Genomic DNA, 22,056 nt, shown 5'->3' on the forward strand with positions numbered 1-22,056 from the left:
TTATCATATTGGAGCTGACTCAATTAAATTTACTTTAGATTTAGAATTTGTGAGTTTAGACATTTGTTTATAATTAAAAGAATCAGCAAAGTCAGCAGTGGTGATAAATACCTGTAATTCTAGCGAATAAGGAGGCTGAGGCAAGAGATCACAAGTCCAAGGCCAGCATTAGTAGAAGAGAGACCCAGTCTCAAAGTTGTAGATAAAATTCCCAGTACAATAAAACAAAAGAAGACTGAAAAAAAAAAATCAGGAAAATACTACATTACATTATTGTGTAATGAATCTTTTCTTCCTCTTTTGAAAAATAGTAAAATCAGATTTTCTTGTCAGTAAGCCATGGTACATTATGACACAAAGATCATTAGACTTTGAATCATTTGAATTCCATTGTGAACTGAGGTAAGCAGATTCCTTTAATCTCTGCACCCCAGTTTTTCCTTCTGGAAATAATGTTGATTTAAAGGATTTGTAATTCTTCACTACCATCATAATGATCAACATTGAGATATTGACTTTAAGTGAAGAATTAGTGTTAGATTAATGCAAACAGAAAAAATGTAATTATATGTAACTTGCTGAAAAATGAATTACCAAACTGGTTTATTTTACTAGAAAATGAAATGTATCCCCCTGATGTAGTCTATTTTGATTTTTATCTTGATTTTCAGTGACTTTTGGGGGCCTGTTGTATATGGCTTTTGTTTTTATTCAGTGATATGACTAGAGCCTAGTAATATTTATTGAAATAAATTTTTGTTTTTATTCCCCCAAGACAATATAATTCTTTCAAAAGGTATTGATTTTACTTTTTTTTTTTTTTTAAATAAGAGACTAGGAGGGGCTGGGGCTGTGACCCAGTGGTAGAGCGCTCGCCTAGCATGCATGAGGCACTGGGTTCGATCCTCAGCACTACATAAATGTAAAATAAAGATATTGTGTCCACTTAAAACTAAAAAAATAATGTTAAAAAAAATAAGAGACTAGGAATATTGTCTTCTGTCAAATGAAATTATATAATTAAAATTAATATAAGAAAAGTTTGATACTTTGATAAACACTTTGGTGTTTTTGTCATGTATTTTCCTAACAGACTTTAAAAAAAAATTCTTTTCAGTTATACATGACAGTAAAAGATATTTTAATGAATTATACATACATGGAATACAACTTCCCATTTTTCTGGTTGTGCATCTTGTGGAATTACATTGGTTAACAAACTCTTCACTAATCTTCTCTCAATTGTCATTTCAGATACCTATTAGCCTGTCAAACGTAGGCTTTGTACCTCTTTATGGTGGAAATCAGACCCAGAAAATTCTTGCTCTTTTTGCACCTGAAGATTCACTCACAGGTCACTCTTTTGCTTCATTTTTGTAAATCGAGGAGTTTTTCAACAAACTATTAGAAATTTATAAATATGATAGTGTCATGAAGGAATTTGTTTTTGAAAACTTGTTTCAAATTTTAATTTTAGAAAAATGTAACTCTTAATTTCTTATAATTAAATAAGTGTTTAATGGATGAAATAAAATAAATGGCATAAATTCGACCGTATTATGTTATAAAGTAGAATGTATGGTTCTATTTAAGAGTATAAACCTTATCAGATAATAATATTATAGACTTTAACACTTAAAAATTAAATGTTCATGATTGTTTATTCTGTTTTAGCTGTGGCACTTTACCTTGCTGATCAGTGGTGGGCTATTGATGATATTGTGAAAACATCTCTCCCTTCTAGAGAGGGTCTTAAGCAGGTAATGATCCTGTAAATCAATATTTTCTGTAAACAGTGCTTGTTTTTGAAGTTATGGAACTCTTTCCCATTTTAATATAATCTGGTTATATTAAGACCTTAGTTTTATTTTATGATCAAACCAGCACTCAGGTTGGGTTTCTTCTATTTTATGTGATTCTGAAAATTTTTGTGAATTGGGTTAGGGAGACTGAATACCTGTGGGTTAGTTGAGCTGTGGCATTCTTTATCCACTTTAGCTTCTGATTTTCTTATTTGGAAGAGGAAAGCCTAATTCTTTTCGTGTGGTTACTTAACTTCTCTGCCTCTAGGAGACACTGACCAGGAAACTTTTTCTATTAGTTGGGCCTCCTCTAGTGACCTGTTTCGGGTTCTGAACAGTGGAGTAACCAGGCTCTGGTGAGAACAAGCTTCAAAAGCCTCTGTGGGGTGTGGAGTATAGGCCAGCCAGAAGCCATCCACTGCAGTGTTTGTTACAGAAGGAACCCTGGCTTGCATGCTGGTGTTGAAAAGGTTTAAGAGACATTTCAGGTACTATGGTTTTTAGAAGATAACTAGGGCAGGAGGGGAAAGTCCACAGACACCAGTTGTAAAATATTTGAGGAATCAAGGTCAAAGATTGTAGACATGTTTGGTGGCTGGAAGAGTGCCATTTACAATGAAAGAGAATAGGCCCCTTCACTGGCTAAGGTACATCAGACCCTTCTTACTTAAGGAGAATACTGACTTTATAGGTAAGTACTACTATTCAATAATAGGTACAGAGATCCTTGTTAATTATGCCTAAGAGGAAGAGAGTTTTGCTGAGAGGAATGAAGTTAACATATACAAATATGTATCCTGATAATTCTTCCTTTAGAAGGTTTTTAGGATAGGCCAAGTGTCTAAAAACTTGTCAAATCTGGAAGGTGTCAGCTATTTCTGTTTACTTTTGTGGGATCATTGGACTATTCAGAAGTAACAAGGAAAGCATGAAAGCATGTCAAGAAACTTCAAAATCTGGGAAAAGAAAGCAAGAATCTTGCAGGTTACTGAGGTGTTCTCATTTCTTCCTTTTGGGTTTAAAAGTTGTTTTTTTTTTTTTCTTTTCTTTTCAATATTGTGGATTGAACCCAGGGGTACAGTACTACTTTACTACATTCCCAACCCTTTTTATTTATTTATTTAGAATTTTGAGATAAGGTCTTTCGAAGTTGCCTGGGCTAGCCTTGAACTTGTGACCCTCCTGCCTTGGCATCCTGCTTAGCTGGGATCATAGACATGCACCGCTGCATCTGGCTTGAGATTACAGCTTTGAAAGTGATCACGCTTGTGATTGTAGGAGGAGTATAATACAGTCAGCATTTATCCTTTTGGATATTAATTTTTGAATTTGCCTTGAAATTTCAGAGCAATAGGCACCTCTCACAAAAGCTGGGAGAATGTGTATACCTGGGCATCTGCCAGTCTGATAAAGAACTTTGAACCAAAAATGAAGGGAAGGAGGGAATTCATAACCTGCATAAAGCCATCAGATGGAAGGAGTAGATAGTAATAGAGGAGAATAATTTCTTCTCAGGAATAGCCCTGATAGATAGAGGAAATGTACATGTTAAGAAAGGTATATAAAAACTTGACTGAAGTTTGACATATTATACAGGAATGTTAAAGGCTGGAGAAGGGGAAATCTTAACGCAGACCATGTAGCCTCTCCTACACAAGTAAAGAAACTATGAAACCTTCAGGTATGAATTGGATTCCTACAGTAGGTTTCCTCTAACCTAATTACTTTATGACAGCAGCATCTTTTGAGAAAGTAGGAACATGAGTGAAGTAGCACTGCTGCTGTTGCCAAATCCTGACCACTATGGAAAAATAGGTTGGTAAAGTCACAGGAGGGCATAATCGTTGTTTTTAATGAACTCATGACCTCAAGTAAATGACTTTACTTGAAAACTAGGAACCTCATTTCCCTCTGTTTCATATATTGTGGTAAAATTAAATGGGATAATAAAGATCATAACTCTGTTCCTAAAACTAAGTGCTCATTTATATGAAAAGGAAGTCTTCAGTTACATACTGCAAAAGTTTGTCCCTTTTTCTCTCCTGGTCACCATTGCTGGGAGGAAGACATAGGTGGCATACTTATCAATTCTGCCTGTCACAGCACCCGATAGGGGATCTAACCTTTGAAAGGTAGCATTAAGAAACACAGAGAAGGAGCTAACATGATGAAATTAAACAGGAAAATATGTAAAGAAATACTTTAGTTTTAAAAAAATAAGCTATATATACACACCATGAATACCAGATTGAAACAGCAGCTCATGTGAAAAAGACTTTGGCTTTAGTTAATTAGTAAAATGAAGCTAGCAGAAACCTTAAATCCTATTGCCTCATTGGCATCTTCAGTATTTATTTCTACAGTTCCTGTGTGCCAAACATGAAGAGAGATTTAGGGATATGGAGCACTTCCAAGAGAGGACTAGAATGGCAGAAGTACCACACATTGTATTAGATTAGCTTTTTCCTTTAGTTGTTCCATTGCGTAGCTTTGGTGTGAAATTTAGGGGAATATCATGGCCATCTTTAAATATTGGTGGTCTGTATGGCTGCAGAATAACAAAGTATAGTCTTTGGGAGCTAGATTTCAGCTTAGTATGGGAAAGAATTTTGATCAGAGCTGGGCAAGGAAAGAACAGGTTGCTGACTATGTTAGTGTTAGTCAATGCTGTCATTTCTTGTTGTTTGGTATGGGAGCTCTCCTGCCAGGGATATTTTTGAAAGTAGTGTGTGCATATGGTTAATCCTTTCTTCTCTTCAATTGACTAATCAGAGGATGAACTTGTTCTTATTTAAGGAGACTTAAGGGAAAATAGACTTTATGTAGAGAACTCTTTTGTTTTTAGCATGAAGTTCTATGAGGGGTGGTGAGAAACTGACTCCTTTATGTTAGAAGGTTGTTGGTATTATTGGGATACCTGTGACCATGTGGTCCTGTGTGTATGAGGTGAGGCTGTTTCCATTCTGTCTTTGCCCCAAGAATGTTTCACTGGACGTTTTTGGTGTTAGTGTCCTCACTCATCTGGTCTAGGAGAGGGACATGGGGAGTGGTATGGAATATTCTTACAGTTACAGTAAGAAGAACTGTTAAATGAACATTCACCTGGAAAAGGTGGGACAGATGTCTTTCCCAAGAGCTTAATTATGGCTTCCTTCATCAAATGAGGTAATTGTTCTTAAAATCTTTAGGGAATAACACTCCCCCCCCCCTTTTTTTTCGTTTTTCCTCATTTTTATGTGGAGGATGGAATGGGGTAAAAGGGTTGAAGCAGGATATATTGGGGGAGGGGGCTGCAGTTAGGGCTGGGAGACCGTGGATCTGCGTGGCTGGAAGCATAAAGACAACACTGAGCCCTGAAAGAGATGCTGGGTGTTTGGTGTGTTGGGAACCTGTTTTGCCTGTTTTAGAATTTGCTAAGAGGCTGTATTCCATGCATAAAATGTGTTTATGAAAATAGATTGTCTCATCTCTGTGATATAAAATGTTTTATAAATTATTTTAAATGTATTTGAGGTGCTCTGGATACCAGTGTGAGATGTGGGAGCAGGAGCAAGGTGACTAGCCGTACTAATGGCTGCATATTGTAACTGCTGTGCCTGCTGTTTGACTTTCTTTGTAGGTGAGCACTCTTGGGGAGAGAGTGGTTCTATATGTTCTGAATCGAATTATTTATAGAAAACAGGAAATGGAGAGAAATGAGATCCCATTCCTGTGTCATAGCAGTACTGATTATGCTAAGATTCTGTGGAAGAAAGGAGAGGCCATTGGGTTTTATTCTGTTAAGCCTACAGGTGAGTCTTTATAAGTTATTTAAATGTATATAATGGAAATCTCCATTTTAGAACCCTACTGTGTCAGTACTGTTAAATTAGTTTCTACAGTGTGAATTGAGGTGATTTTATTTAGTATTTATTTCTTGGGAGTGCTTTGATTCTACTATCCCATGAAAGTGAAAGTTATTGGAAAAGTCTTTTGGAAAAATAAATAAATAAAAATAAACATTTGGTAAAGGAGGGACAGTTTTTCCACATACACAGAGAAAGGGGTGTAGTTGAGCCTCAAATTTTTCTTTCTTACCCTTGCACTTCCTTTCTTTCACAGGTGGTTTTTTACTTTGATTTCTGCTGCTGTGACTATTACTGGCTCCTTCTAAAACCCCTGGGACCTAACTAAATGCATTGTTCATTTCTGCTTAGAATGATTCATTCAGTCTGACATATTACTGAACACCCTAATTGTCAAGAGAAACATAGGGTTTTAAAATATATAGAGGATATAAACAGCTTCAAAGTTGTCAGTCTCCTAAAACCCAGCTCTTCCCTGCTATTGAAAGCCTAGTGTGGCTTCACACTTGTTCATTCAGTTCCCTCCAGCCCCTGAGCAGGAAGGTTGAGTCTGTTTCCTCTATGTGCATGTACACCCATGCTTTCTTACCTCCAAGTCACCCAATCTGCCTTGTTCTGTCTGCACCTTGATCAAAAGACTGTTTGCAGAGATCAGTTGTTAGTTTCTTTCTTTGTTTCATTACCAATATTCCAAATAGAGCTCTTCTGGTCAGATCCAGTCTAAAGATCATACTGAATTAACTGCTGAGTTGAAGGACAGTTGTGACTAATACCTTAATCCCATAATCGCTACACATGTGTGACTAGAGTTAACATTTAAAGCAAGGCCACTTTTTTCCAATAATAAACTATTGTGATTATAATTTTAAATGTTCTTTGCTTTATAGTAAATACTTTGAGTCTCTTTTATATGTTATATTATTCTTGTGTACCTTTGAAATAAAACCAAGGATTTGTGGAACTTCAAAATAATATTGAGTATGCACGAGGAAACAAGAATGTTGAATGGAAGTATAGTGCTCTTTTGGATAAAAGGCATCGGTTTAAATATTTTAATGGTTAGAGTTGAGGTGTCATTTAATTGCTTTATGTTTTATTTTATGTGAGGTAATTCCTATGGGAATTGGAGGGTTTTTTTTTTTTTTTTTTTTTCCTCCTTTGCCCCTAATAGTGGCTCTAGGAGTTTCCTACCTGAAATCAGCTAATAGACATTTGGAACACAGATTAGTTTATACCCTTTTTTATTGAGAACTTGCTTTCTATGCAAAACACACAATTAACTAGTATTTCTGATCAGTATTTGACTCCAGAAGTGTGTTTCTCTTTGTTTCATGTGAATATTGGGCTCCTTCTCTTTTGGGATCTGACCTCTGTTCCATGTTATGATAGTTTACTCCATTTTATATCCTGGAGCTTCCAAGCATTTTCCATGCTTTCTTCTAATTGCCTTATATTCTTAGTTTTGTCTCTCTGGACCAGGTAACAATAGAATTAGGTATGCTTGTATTAGTCTTTGAATCATTTTCCTAAGACTGATTTGTTTTCTATTTGTTGCCAAATGTACATTGTATTCATTAAGTCATATACTACTGGTACAAAGGAAAGTAACAACGAGATTCCCCTCCTTAAATAGACAACTAAAATGACTTTCTAAAAGATAACCTAAGTCAGGCGTGGTGGCACATGCCTGTAATCCCAGTGACTCAGGAGGCCGAGACGGGGGATCGAGTGTTCAAACTCAGTGTCCGCAACTTAGCAAGGCCATAAGCAACTCAACAAAACCCTGTCTCTAATAAAATATAAAAAAAGATGTGGATCATTGGTTAAGAAATTGTCTTTTTATAAAAATCAAGATTTAACATGTAGAACACTTGATTAGTTTCCAATAGATTTTGGGTTTAGTTGTATTGCTGCTATTTTGTAAGTTGTTATAGTCTATTTGCCTTTCAGTTTTATCCTTTAAGATATCTGGATTGACCAGGCTCTGAAGTTCTTTGAATTTGCAGTTAGAAGTTGGAATATCTATGGGCAGAAATCCATGGACTCAGGGCTGCCTTTAAATGAAAAAGCTGAATTTAAAAGAAATATAGTTCAGACCTTAAAGTTGAAAAGACTGTGTTGGGAAAGGGTGAGTTATTTCCTGTAGTCTTGTGAAGAGAAGGCTCATCAAGAATAAATGAAGAGCTGGGCATGGTGGTGCACGCCTATAATCCCAGCTTCAGGAGGCTGAGACAGGAGGATCTCAAGTTCTAAAGCCAATCCCAGCAAAAGCAAGGTGCTAAGCAACTCAGTGAGACTGTGTCTCTAAATAAAATACAAAGTAAGGCTGGCGATGTGGCTCAGTGGCTGAGTGCTCCTGAGTGCAATCCCTGGTTACCTGTGCCCCCCCGCCCCCCCCCCCCCAAAAAAAAAAAAAAGGAAATGAAGAGTGGAAGAGTGTTTCATCATCTAAGCTCCAGGGCTTGACTGTGAGGCCATTCTAGGGTGAAGGTTACTTCTCAGTGGGCAAAGTTATGAGAACAGCCTTAAAGCTTTTCACCTACTCAGATTAACATTTAGAGTCAAGTGCTTTCTTTAACTCATTTCATTTTCTTATATTTTATTCTCAGTAGTTAAAACTCAGAAGTTAGGGCATTCTCTTGGTTTTACTTCCTATATGTAGACTGACCAAAGTCTAGATTCCCAGACATTAAAAAAGAAAAAGAAGTAAAATAGGTCTGTAGTGGGAACCCAGTCTGTGTCAAACTGGGATATATACATTGTTTTTTGAGTAACATTTCCATGGCTAAGTTAATTATTAAGCCTAATAATAAGCAGCAGTTTTTCATGTACTTTACATAATCTTCTATGTCCATTGGCACAGCCCTTACAGACCACTTGGATAGTATTTGTTTTCTTTCTGTATCTGTCATTATTACTTATTGGGATAGATCACATCTTCACAGCGTCTATAGTTATCAGTGCCCTCTGTTAAGTTTGGTTTTGATTATGCTTGTCTTGTTTTTAAGCCTCTAACAACAGATCATGAATAGCAGTAAAAGGTATTTATCGAGCTCTGGACTAGGCACTTGGGAATTAATTTCTTTCATAGCTGCACTATAGCATACATCCACATCACAAAGGAATTCTTTTTCTCTTCTCATGCTATCTTGTGGGAGGGGTTCTTATCTTGGTAAATGGAATTATTTAATTTTTATAATATTGTGCTTTTACCTTTTTTCAAAGGGCCCAATACATACCAAGTTGCTCCAGCATTTACCATGGTATTAGAATACTCATAGTGCTTTCTCCTCAGAGATTAACCATCAGACCATCTTCATTTTCTTTCTTAATGGCTGACAGTGTGTCTTTGGAAATTCTAAAAGGACCAATTCCTCTTTCTTTCTGGTTATCAGCAATAGATTTTAATATGTAGTTTACTCTGGTTTTACTGCAGGGTCTCTCGTGTGCCCTTTAGAGTGCTCTGAATAAAGTTACTGTGATGTAAAAGCTACAGTGCCATAGACTCCCATCATCATCTTAATGATTGTGAATTTTTTAAAAGCACATGTTCTGTTTCCTTACCTTCCAGTTTCCGGAGCAAATTCAAAACAGGCGGGCATTTATTTCAGTGTTAAATCCAACACCACTGATTTCTTTTGTCTTAGAATAGGTGTTTATAGGGGTTTCTTCATGAGGTTTAGTACTCTTACTTTGAAAGTTTAATTTTAAACCATGCGTTATCAAAGTAAGCATATTTGCAATTTATCATATTAAAACTTACATTATATTTTAAAATCCTAAATTCTTAGAAACCTTATTTTCCCACTAACACCAGTCTAGCTATATGCACAGACCTTATATTTAATAGGTAATGATATTAGCAATAATGATAATATTTCAGGGCATAGATGTTGCCACTATGTAAATGGTCTTAATTTCTTGATGTTTCACAGTTTGACATTTTTGTTCATAAATAATAATTTTGTCAGTCTCTTGTTTTAGTTTTTTAAGTATGATTCCATTGTATATCTGTAAGTACCATATTTTTTAAGGTACAATTCCAAATTTTTGGAAGTCATCTATTTATAAAATAATGTACCTAAGGAGCAAGAAGAAATTTAATTTAGAATTAACTAGAAAGAGTAAGAATTGCTCAAGAGAATAAGAGAAGTTAAACTATTTTTCTTTATTTGGTACCAGGGATTGAGCCAGGGGCACTTAACCACTGAGTCACATCCCCAGCCCCTATTTTTATTTTTTATTTTGAGACAGGATCTTGCTTAGTTACTTAGGGCCTCGCTAAGTTGCTGAGGCTGGCTTTGAATTTCAGCCTCCTGCTTTAGCCTCTCAAATTGCTGGGATTATAGTTGTGTGCCACCACACCTGGCTACAGAGGCTATTTCTTTTTTTAAAAAATATTTATTTTATTTATTTATTTTTAATTGTAGGTGAACACAATATCTTTACTTCATTTTTATGTGATGCTGAGGATCGAACCCAGGACCTCACGTGTGCTAGGCAAGCACTCTACCACTGAGCCACAACCCCAGCCCCAGAGGCTATTTCTTAAGTTAGAAAATTTTATATCCTTCTTTTGAGGATTCAGAAGGAAAATAGTGTATCTCTATTTTAAATGTTGGTATCAACATTTAAGTGGAAATTTAGAAAAATAAATATGGAAAAATAGGCTAAGAAAGATGATTACATATAGTGGATCTATGAATATTTAGCTTTCTTTTTTCAAATATAAATATATTTGAGGTTGGTGTTGTGGCTCAGTGAGGGAGCATGTGTGAGGCACTGGGTTTGATCCTCAGCACCACAACTAAAAATATTAGTATATTAGTATATTAGTATATGTTTTAGTATTTTTAGTTGTAGATAGACATTATTTTATATGTCTATATTTGGAAACTTAATTCTATTAAAAGAATTATTATTCCACGTTTAAAAAAAATTATGGTTTGGTGGACAAGTTTGTTTACTTAATAATATTATTAAAGGAATTATTATTACACATTTTAAAAAAAATTATGGCTTGATTTTATTTCTATTTTATTGCATAATTCCCAACCAGCTTTTTATCATTGTGAGGATTATTATTAACTTTAATTTTTAATTAGTAGACTGTAACCTGTAATTATATCACTGAAATATATTATGGTTGTTTTGTTTTCAGTCAGTTGTAGGGCTCACAGACTAAAATTATATTTCTTTCTTTTTTTTAAACAAAACAACAAGCAGATTGGTCAAAAATAGCAGTTTACCAAGTTTACTCTTTTGTTTTTAGAGATAAATATATTAGTAATATCTTCCAAGTTTAAAAATGTTTCTTATAATAGAGGATCCTTTTAAAAGGACAGACACCCCCCTAACATTAAGAAAAATATTGCTTCCAAATGAAGAGCAACAAAACATATTTTCTACATTTCAAGTCAAAATCTGTGATTGACTTGAAATGTAGAAAACAAAACAAAAAACAAAACTGCAGACTAATTTAAGCTTGTAACTTTTTTTGGGGGGGGCGGGGGTACCGTTGCAGGGATTGAACTCAGGAACACTCGACCAGTGAGCCACATCCCCAGCCTTATTTTGTATTTTATTTAGATACAAGGTCTCACTGAGTTGCTTATTAATGCCTCACTATTTCCTGAGGCTGACTTTGAACTCAAGATCCTTCTGTCTCACCTCCTGAGTCCCTGGGATTACAGGCATGCGCCACTGCCTTCGGCTTAATGTATTTTTAAGATAATAATTTTTACAAGGATTCATTCATGATTAAAAACATTCCACTGCAAAATATTAGTAAAGTCTTCAGGAAGCTAGACCAAACACTTGTTCTCTGACTTCATATCTTCCCCAGATGCCTACAAGATTTTATTTAAACAGTTTTGAGGGACAGTAAGTTTTCCTGTCTCTGTTTAGATATATTACAAATTTGTATTTAGGTTATCTTTTATATTTTTTCCAATTTTATTTATTTATTTACTTTTGGTACCAGGATTGAACCCAGGGACACTTAACCACTGATCCACATCTTTTTTAAAATATTTTTTTTAGAGATAGGGTTTTGCTGAGTTGCTTATGGCCTCGCCAAGTTGCTGAGGCTGGGTTTGAACACTCGATCCTCCTGTCTAGGTCTCCTGAGTATTTTTCATGGGTATTAACTTTCGCTGGGATTACAGGTGTGTGCCACCCACGCCTGACTTAGGTTACCTTTTAGAAAGTCATTTTAGTTGTCTATTTAAGGGGAGGAATCTCATTCTTACTTTCCTTTGTACCAGTAGTATATAACTTAATGAATACAATGTACATTTGGCAACAAATGGAAAACAAATCTGTTTAGGAAAATTAGATTACTACCTTTCCTGAACCAGTACGTTCCCTGGTATTCACAGTAACCATAGATGCTAAAGCCACAGGTAACATTTGTCTTGGACTTGTCTTTGGCATAGCACTGAAGAGTTAAAAGAAGGCACTTAATGAAAAGTAATTGGAAATGCTCCTGCTTGCAAAATCACACACTTTGTAATCTTTCCATTTGGGGGTTTGTTATGTAATAAAAATTTGTCTGCAACAATAGTTTACAAAAGGATAAAAATTGCAGAAAAAGGTTTCTTATGCCAAAGAAAGAGTAAAAGAATTCTAGATCAATGTTAATATTTTTAGCTCATGCATGATACCATTCAAAATTCATTCACATGAGGGACAGAACTTTGTATTCAAAGTTTCCATCCAAGTTGCATTTATAACTGGGAGTTGAGACACATATCTTAGTCATATTCTGTTGATAATAATACCATACTGCAGAATGAGTAAATTTTAAAGAAAAGATGTTTTTTTTTTTTGGCTCACAGTTCTGTTCCAGGGGTTACATCAGGTGATGGAATAATCCCAAGGTGGCACAGGCATCACATGGTGAGAAACAGGGAGCATGAGAGACTTATCCTGACTGGCTTTTTTGTTTGTTTTTTAAGCAGACGCAACTCTCAACCCATTAATCCATTCATGAGGATAGAGCCCTGATCACCTCTTAAAGGGTCCATCTGGTTCCACCTCTTAGTATCTCATGGGTATTGAGTTTTGGATGAGACACATCATCCTCAAACCATTGCAACCTCCTTTTTTTTTTTTTTTTTTTTTTTAACAAACTCTTCTCAGAAGAGTTTTATAGTTAAAATTTATATGCTGGCCCAGTAGTAGAGCTTATGCCTTGCATGTATGAGGCCCTGGGTTCAATCCCCAGTACCACAGAATCAAATCAAAATCAAATCAAAACAAATAAAAAAAAATTGGGTGGCATGTTGAAGAACTTTGATTGGCAGGGCATTGGGTCAAGATATGGCTATAGTGATGATGCTTTGGTTAAAGCTGAGGATTGGTTCTTCATAGAACCAAGTCTTAAAATTCACTAGGAACATTAAAAGACACAGAACAGTGAAAGCAGTACTGAGCAAGAAGAGCAGTGGTGGAGGCATCACAATTCCTGATTTCAAAATAATAGTAATACAAAAAAAATTAAAACAATATAAAAATGTTAAAATATATAAATACAGTAACAGAGCTATAGTAACAAAAACAGCATGGTATTGACAGCAAAACAGACATAAAGACCAATGAGGGATAGAATAGAAGACAGAGACCCACATGCTTACAGTCATCTGATACTCAACAAAGGTGCCAGAAATATATGTTGGAGAAAATATAGCCCTTTAAACAAATGGTTCTGGGAAAACTTGATATCCATGTGTTAGAAGAATTAAACTAAACCTTATCTTTGACCCTGTACAGAAGTCAAATCAAAGTGGATCAAAGTACCTAGTAATTGAGCCAGAAACTATTGAAATGCTAGAAGAAAACAGGGCCAACATTCCCATCATATTGACTCAGGCACCAACTTCCTTAACAAGACATCTAAACCTCAAGAAATAAAAACAAGAATCAGTAAGTGGGGTGATATCATATTAAAAAGATTATGCAAAGGAAATAGTTTAGAGCATAAAGGGAGAGTCTACAGAGTATAAGGAAAATCTTTGCCAGCTGTTCCTCTCATAGGAGATTAATATCCAGAATACATGAAGAACTCAACACCAAAACAAACAAACAAAACAAAACAAAACCTCCTCATCTAATTAATAAATGGGTAAAAGAGATAAAGAGACATTTTCTCAAAAGAAGAAATAAAAACAGCCAACAAATACATGAAAAAATGTTCAACATCCTTAGCAGTCGTGAAATGCAAATGAATACTGCATTGAGATTTCATCTCCAGTTAGAGTGACAGTGATAAAAATACAAATAGTAAATGCTGGCACGGATGTCGGATGGGAGGGAAAAGTAATACTCATACATTGTTGTTGGGACTACAAATTAGTAGGATCACTTTTTTTTTTTTTTAAAAGAGAGAGACTTTTTTTTTTTTTAATATTTATTTTTCAGTTTTCGGCAGACACAACATCTTTGTTTGTATGTGGTGCTGAGGATCGAACCTGGGTCGCATGCATGCCAGGCGAGCGCGCTACCGCTTGAGCCACATCCCCAGCCCCATAGTAGGATCACTTTGGAAAGCAGTTTATAGATTCTTCAGAAGACTAGGAATAGAACCACTGTATGACCCAGCTATCCTACTTCTTAGTGTTTATCCAAAAGAACTAAAATTAGCATACTTCTGTGATACAGGCACATCAGTGTTTGTAGCAGCACAACTAATAATAGCCAAGTTATGGCACCATCCTAGGTGTCTGTCTAGATGAATGGATAAAGAAAATGTGGCATATATACACAAGAGAGTTTATCCATAAAGAATAATGAAAGTAAGACATTTGCTGGGAAATGTGGACCTAGCAAACATCGTGCTAAGTGAAATAATCCTGATTCATTTAAGGGTCAAATGTCTTCTCATGTGGAAGCTAGAGAAAAATAAGGAGAAAAATGCATGTGTGTGTGGGGGGGTATACTGTGAATATAGGTGAGAGATCAGTACTAGAGGAAGGGTATTATGGGGGGAGGTAGGAGGGTCAGGAGAAGGAAGGAATTGTGGAATGAAATTGACCAAATTATTCTGTTGTACATATATGAATATTCCATAGTGAATTCCATCTTTGTGTATCTGTAAAACACCACTTTTAAAAACAATATATTTGAAGGAAAACCAGTAGAGGAGAGAAGTAAACAGGGGGAGGTTGGAGGGTAGGAAAAGAAGAAGTACTAGAGACTGAAATGGAGCAAATTACATTCCATGCAGGTATGATCATGTCAAAATGAGCCCCACATTATATATAACTATAAAATAAGCAAAAAAAAAAAAAAAAAGGATGGTGTTTTGAACACATGCACCATCCTCTGTTCCCATTTTCATTACCACTAAAGAGACAACAAAAACATAAAGGAATATTCATTGAGGGCTGTGTTACTTTACTTGAAGGAATTATCAAACTGAACTCTGTAGTGCAGTGTATTTTCATGGTTCTTTATTGCCCTTTGTTATCAATGCCTTTAAATTCTATTAAAAGGAGTTTACATGGACATCTTGAAACATGATTCTGAGACTCTTCAAAAATAGAACATAAACAACATAAATCCAAAATGGCATAGTGAAAAAGAGGGTAGGTGTAACAGCAAATATTATAGTCTGGGAAAAGGTTAAACTTGTGGAAATGGAATGCTGAAATCTGAATCTGGAAGTCCGGAAGCAACCAAACTTAAAAAGGTTTCTGCAACAAAAAAAGGACATTAGTGGAAAATTTGTTGAAATTCAAATAAAGTCCATAGTAAATGGTTTAATATCAGCTTTCTGGTTTTGATAATAGTATTTGGCTATGGAAGATGTTAATATTAGGGGAAGTTTGGTAACAGAGGTCTTTGTAATAGTTTTGTAATTTTTGTGAGTTTAAAATTATCTTAAATATATTTTCAAAAAGTTAATATTGACAATATGCAAAAATTGACATCCTTTGTAATCATTGAAACTTAAGATGGAAATGTTAGATGTGTGAATATGTGATATTTCAAAATTATTTTAATGGTTACATGACCAAAAAACTTTTTTTTTTTTTGAGAAATTTGACAAGGTTAAGAAGAAAATAAAAGTCTAAAAATATTAAGTGCTTCTGTTGGGAAAGGCCCCAGGGCCAGATTAGCCTGCCTTGGTGCTCATGGTCAGTACGCCCCACTATACATTTCATGAAAATGAAAACAATATATATTAAAAGGATGTTCATTGACCTCTTGGATATTAAAATTTAATGCAAAAATCAGGTGCACTGGTGCAAGCCTGTAATCACACCAGCTTGGGAAGCTGAGGAAAGGAGGATAGGGAGTTCAAAGCAGCCCCAGCAATGGTGATGTGCTAAGCAACTCAATGAGACCCTGTTTCTAAATAAAATACAAAATAGGGCTAGGGATGTGGCTTAGGGGTTGAGTACCCCTGAGTTCAAATCTTGTTATCAAAAAAAAAAAAAAAAAAATCAGTACAAGGAAGATAAAATTGAGCAATTAAGTAGAACGGAGAGCAAAACAACAATAAAGCCCTAAATGACGGATCATACAAAAGAAAAAAATAGAGGAACAATGTGAATAATAGATGTTTGAAGAAGAGAACAGAGAAACTAAAAGAAATTACCAATGAAATAATTTAAGAAAATTTCTCAGCACTATAGATCATTAGAACATTTCCAGATTGAGCATCCATCATGATGAAGAGCAGTAGACCTATACTAAGATTATTATAAAATTTCCAAAGATTTGGGATAAAGAAAAGACAGTGGGTTTCCAGAGAGTGAAAGATTTATATGAAAGATCTAAAATCATAATAATAATAATTTCTCAAGTGCAGCACTTTAAGATATTGAGAAAAAATATTTCTAGGGTAATTCTGTGCCTCAAGTTTCAGTGAAGTGTGAAAGTAAAAAATTTCTAGTTGACCTTCTCAATAATTTAGCCTTCATGCATTTTTCTTTTAGAAATGAGTAGAGTTTGTGCTCTACCAAAATAAGAAAGCAATAAAGAAAAATAGAAAGATTAGGAAACTAAGGAGAGAAAAGGGACCCCCAGATCCAGAGCTGTGTCATAATTCTGGACCTATTGTTTCCATTGTGGCCAAATGCAGCTTTACATGGCAAATGCAGAAAGGAAGAAACAACTACAACACATGGCTTAGTTGTCTAAAGTATTTACATAGATATGACTAACTAAAATTAGAAATTACTATTTTGGAATGACTGTATAGGGGCATGTATAGGAGGTATGTTTATGGTAGAGCTGAGATCAGGGTCTGTGAATCTATTTAAGAGTTAAGTTCTCTTCCATACTGGGAAGTCAGTTGATTTTGCTTAAAATGAAAGAAGTAGCAGCAAGTCATTGGGAGGGGTTGATGTAAATAAGAGAAAGACCAGGTAAGTATCTGGAGGATACGAAGTATATTTAGGAATCTGGATCAGAGAGGGGGTTGGGTCACAGAACAGCTTTTTTTCCTAAAAAGTGTTCTAGGGCTATTGTACCTGTGTAACTTTAATTAAAATAAGACCTAAATATTTTCTTTTTAAAATTTGTTCTTTTTAGTTATACATGACAGTAGAATCTGTTTTGATATTTATGCAAGTATGGAAAACCAAAATCTTTCAAAAGATGGAACTATACCCAGAGTCTAATCAATGTCTACCACAAAACTAGCTGAACTTTAATAATAATCTTCAGCCATCCCATTAATTACGAGGACTGTTAAAAGGGCTATGCTGACTAGAAAACAATGAAAGTCTTATATTGTTATTAATAATAAAAATCTCACTTTTGAGATGGCCTTAATATTCTCTTTGAGTGCATAATTCTTGCTTTCCTAATTTTTACGACATTTTGCCTTGTCAGGAAATGTATAAATATATACATTCATATAAGCTGACACCACACTTTAATGTAGACAAGCTGAGAGAAACAAACAAAATCCCCAAAACCAAAATTAGCATTTTGGAAATTCACTTGATTATTTGGCTTCAACTGAACCATTTGGATCTACTCTGAAGACCCATACTTTGGGGAAGCACAATTCAAACAACTACTGTAAGGTTAATTCACTAAAGGGATTTGTAATTGGAACTACGGGGTGTACTTGTTCATTTTTTGCCAGTTTTTAAAAATATGTTTTTAGTTGTCAGCAGATTATCTGTCTATCTATCTGTCTATCTATGTATCTATGTATCTATCTATCTATCTATTTGAGGTGCTGGGGATTGAACCCAGGGCTTCACACATGCCAGGCAGGTGCTTTACCACTGAACAGCAGCTCCAGCCCCATACGTTTTTTAAATAGTTTTTTTGTAGTTGGGCACAACACCTCCATTTTATTATTTTTATGTGGTGCTGAGGATCGAATCCAGCGCCTTGCACATGCAAGGCAAGCACTCTACCACGGAGCCACAACCCCATCCCCAACCCCTTATTTGCTTTTTGTAGTCTCCATTTGAAATACCAAATATAATGGAAGTGCTTTTCCCCCTCCTCATCTGAGAGTCAGTTTTCCTTATGACTTTTGGTCTTTTTTGAGGGAGATTTCCCGTCTTCCTATATTTTTAGACACATTACTTACTTTCTGTTTACTAAAATTAAGATTTCTGGTCTATTTTAAGATTATTTTTATATTGAATGATAAAGACTGATGATACAGCTAAAGGCAAAATGTAGCTGAAGTTTTTTGGTGGTTATATGTTAGGGACTTAGCATCTTCCCAGGTCATAGTCATTTTCCTAGGGAATAGAGCAAGCCAAGTGGGAGTCTGGGGCTCCTGAAATGTGCTGTTAGAAATGAGATAGGTTTTTTATTCAGGTAAAGATCTAGCTATCTAAAAAGCATACTTCCTTTAAGGGCTTTGTTTATTGAGGAGATAGTATTGAGACACAAAGATGACCAACTGGTATGGGTTCATCCCTCAAAGTACCAAATATCTAGTGAGCGAGGCAGAAAACTTTAGTCAGTAAACATCTAATTACAGTCCAGTTTGTTAAGTGGTGTGTTTGAGGTGTCAATAATAGCATTCATTGAAGAGTTAATTCTAGCTGGAGAAATGTGTCACTGAGAAAATGATATTTAAAAGTGTCTTTGGAGGGATAACTATCCCTAGTTAGAGAAGATAGAAAGGGAAAGAATAGTCTTATTAAATAAACACTTACAGGCTATTTCTATATAAAGTCATGAAAGTTTAGGGTGTATCTGGGCTACACCCTGAATAAGCTGTGAGACTGAAAAGTAAGGGAGGTATAGATGAAGATTTCATTGTGTACAGTCCTAAATGCTCTAAGATGTTTGGCATTTTATTGGCCAGCAACCTCTCAAAGAATTTTATATATGGAGAAACATGATGGAATATTTTAGGGACATAATTTGTGTAGGCCTTGGATGATGAGTTGAAAAATTGTCTTTGGAAGTCAAGGCTGTCATTAGCTGTAGGAATAGAGATGGAAACAGATTTTTCAATGGACAGTGCAGTGACTCCATTGCCTGTGTGTGGGGAGGGAGTGGTGGAGCAGGGTTATCTAGTTGATTTGGCGTGGGTACCTAGGTATTGGCCATTGACTAAGACTGGGAGTACAAAAGGAGGAGCAGTTTTGGTGATAGTCTGACATGGAAAGGTCAGTGTTCCTGTGGGACATGCAAGTAGACATACATACTTGGAAATGTAAACTGGTGGATGTGGGAGAGGCATGCATATGTATGTGGACCCCAGAACTCAGTATAATATTTTCAGTGTGGATGAGCTCAGTCAAAACTATTGTTTAAAGGGCTGGGACTGTAGCTCAGTGGTAGAGCACCTGCCTCACATGTGTGAGGCACTGGGTTCGATCCTCAGCATCACAAAAAATAAATAAATAAAGATATTGTGTCCATCTACAACTAAAAAAAAAATATATTAAAAAAACACTATTGTTTAAAGAGTGTGTAAGTGTGAATATTGATGTAGGGATGTCAGTTACTGAAAACAGCCTAAGGTTAGCAGACATAACCAGGAAATGGGCTGGCAAAAAGGTACTCCCCTCAGATGTGATCATTGATTTTCTGAAAGTTTAAAAGGAAATGTTAATCTGCTGACAGAGAAAAGTCACCTCAGGCTGACAGGAAGTTAGGAGAGAGAGCTAAGAGGGAGAAATTGAGAGATAGTAAAAATTTCATAAACTCTGTCCTTAGGAAATTTTAGATTTTAGAGGTGATAGCAATGAATGCACAAGCCGATGATATTCTGTCAGGTGCTATGAAGAAAAGTCTAGTGGATTAAAAGATTAGATTGTGTATGAGTGGATATCATTTTTAAAATAATGGCTAGGGAAGCCTTTCTGAAGGAAGGAAGTGACAGAATAATGAAATGTGTGAAATTTCAGAAGAGACTTGCAGGCAAGAACTAATGAAGAAGCCCTGAGGCAGAGATAAGTTTGGAGTGCTTCAGTAATAGGGAGAAGGCTGGTGTGGTTAGAGTACAGGGAATGAATGACAGGGAGTTGGAGAGAGTCAGGAGCTGTATCCTGAAAGGTCTCTAGGCCAAAGAAGGAGTTTGAAAACTGTCCTGTGGATGATGGGAAACCATGAAGAGTTCTAAGAATGGGGGTGGAATTATCTTATAATCCCAGCCCCCAAAAGGTCCCTGGTTGGGGGCTGGGGTTATGGCTCAGTTGTAGAGGCACTGGGTTCAATCCTTAGCACCACACAAAAATAAATAAATAAGGGTATTGTGTCCAACTGCAACTAAATATATATATTTATTAAACAAGGTCCCTGGCTGCTGTGTGGGAAACCAGGTGAAGGCATGCAGAGATACGGCAGGGTTGAAAATTCTGTTGGTTGTTGTGGAAACCCTTAGTGAATGGTGATGGTGAGCTTGGGCAAAAGGAGTTAGGATAGGAGTATTGTTATTACTGCCTCAGACTTTCTGATAGATGTACATGGACTGGAAAGGAGTCAAGGATGGGTTCTAAACTTTTTGCTCTGGGTAACTAGGCAAATGGTGGTGAGGTTTTCTGAGAAATTGGTGAACTGGTGGAGGAACTGTTTTTAGAACAGTCTATGAAAAATCTGACTAAAGGGTTTATTGGAGTCATGTGTATAAATTGCTATTTTGTTTTATTAACATTTATGATGGCTTTTGAGACATTCATATATGGCACCATTTGCCCATTTAAGGTGTATGATTCAATTTTTTTAGTGCATTTACACAATCGTGCAACTGCTACCACAACCAATTCTAGGTAGTTTTCATCACCCCAAAAGAAACTTTGTACTATTTAGAACATTTCAAATAAATGAAATAATATAATATGAGCCTAGTTGGGTCTGAATTCTTTTACTTAGCATAATGTTTTCAAGTCTCATTTGCATTGCAGCATGTATCAGCACTTCATTCCTTTTCATGATTAAATAATATTCTCTTATATGATTCAACAGTTTTGTCTTTCATTAGTTGATTAACTTTGATTTTAAAGCTATTTTGAATGATGCTGCTATGATGTTTAAGGATGTGTACATGTCTTCATTTCTCATTCTATTTTCAGTTACTATCTAATTCCAGAGCATTTTCTTTCTTCCTTTTTTTTTTTTTTTAAATCCTTAATGGGGATCCAATCCAGAATCACGGGCCGCATTCACTCACTCACTCACTCATTTATTTATTTATTTATTTGGTGCTGGGGATCGAACCAGGGCCTTGTGCTTACATGGCAAGCACTCTGCCAACTGAGCTATATCCCCAGCCCCCAGAACATTTTCATTACTTGAAAAAAAGAAAAAAAGAGAATCCTTGTGTTCATTAGCAGTCATTCCCTTTTCTCGTACACACAGTCCCTGGAAATAGCTAATCTAGTTGTTGTCTTTGAGTTGTAAGAGTTCTTTAAGTATTTGGAATACAGTTATTCTGATATGTAATTTGGAAGTAATTTTTCCCATTCTGTGGGTTGTGTTTTTATTTTCTGGATGGTTTTCTTTGAACCATTTAAGTTTTTCATCTTGATATGGTCCATTGTATCTACTTTTTCTTTTGTCATTTGTACTTTTAGTGTTCTGAGAAGACTTTGTCTAACTCAAGATGATGAAGGCTTACACCTTTGCTTTCTTCTAAGATATTTATAGTTTAGCTCATTAATTTAAATTTATGGTCTGTTTGCTGTTATGATTTGTATATGGTACAAGGAAGGGTCTAACATCATTCTTTTGAGTTTGTGAACATTCAGTCGTTCTGGCACTGTTCATTGGAAAGACTTCCCCCTATAAAATTGTCTTGTTCCTCTATAGGAATATTAATTGACCATGAAAGAGTGTTTGTTTCTGTACCCTCACTTCTGTTCTGTTGAACCCTGTATCTATATTCCTACCATCAGTGCACTGTCTTGATGACCATAGATTTATAGTATGTTTTGAAATTGGGAAGTTTTTTGCCATAATTGTTCTGGTATTTA

General features: G+C 35.6%; 1 protein-coding gene across 4 annotated transcripts in view; it reads left to right on the forward strand.

The window, feature by feature from the left end:
* Fam169a (family with sequence similarity 169 member A) overlaps positions 1-22,056 on the forward strand; it is a 70,746-nt gene that overhangs the window by 21,187 nt on the left and 27,503 nt on the right. For 3 of the 4 annotated variants that reach the window (XM_046427025.2, XM_046427032.2, XM_058574103.1), the window contains exons 4-6: positions 1,255-1,354; positions 1,675-1,760; positions 5,422-5,593. In XM_046427025.2, the coding sequence (XP_046282981.1) occupies positions 1,255-1,354; positions 1,675-1,760; positions 5,422-5,593 (358 nt within the window). Of the gene's footprint in view, positions 1-1,254; positions 1,355-1,674; positions 1,761-5,421; positions 5,594-22,056 lie in introns of those variants that run through there. The other variant, XM_046427040.2, reaches the window with a different exon arrangement.

This window comes from Marmota monax, unplaced genomic scaffold (genome assembly GCF_021218885.2).
Source record: "Marmota monax isolate L192 unplaced genomic scaffold, Marmota_monax_Labrador192_F-V1.1 WCK01_AAM20220418_F8-fsc00018, whole genome shotgun sequence".
NCBI lineage: Eukaryota > Metazoa > Chordata > Mammalia > Rodentia > Sciuridae > Marmota > Marmota monax.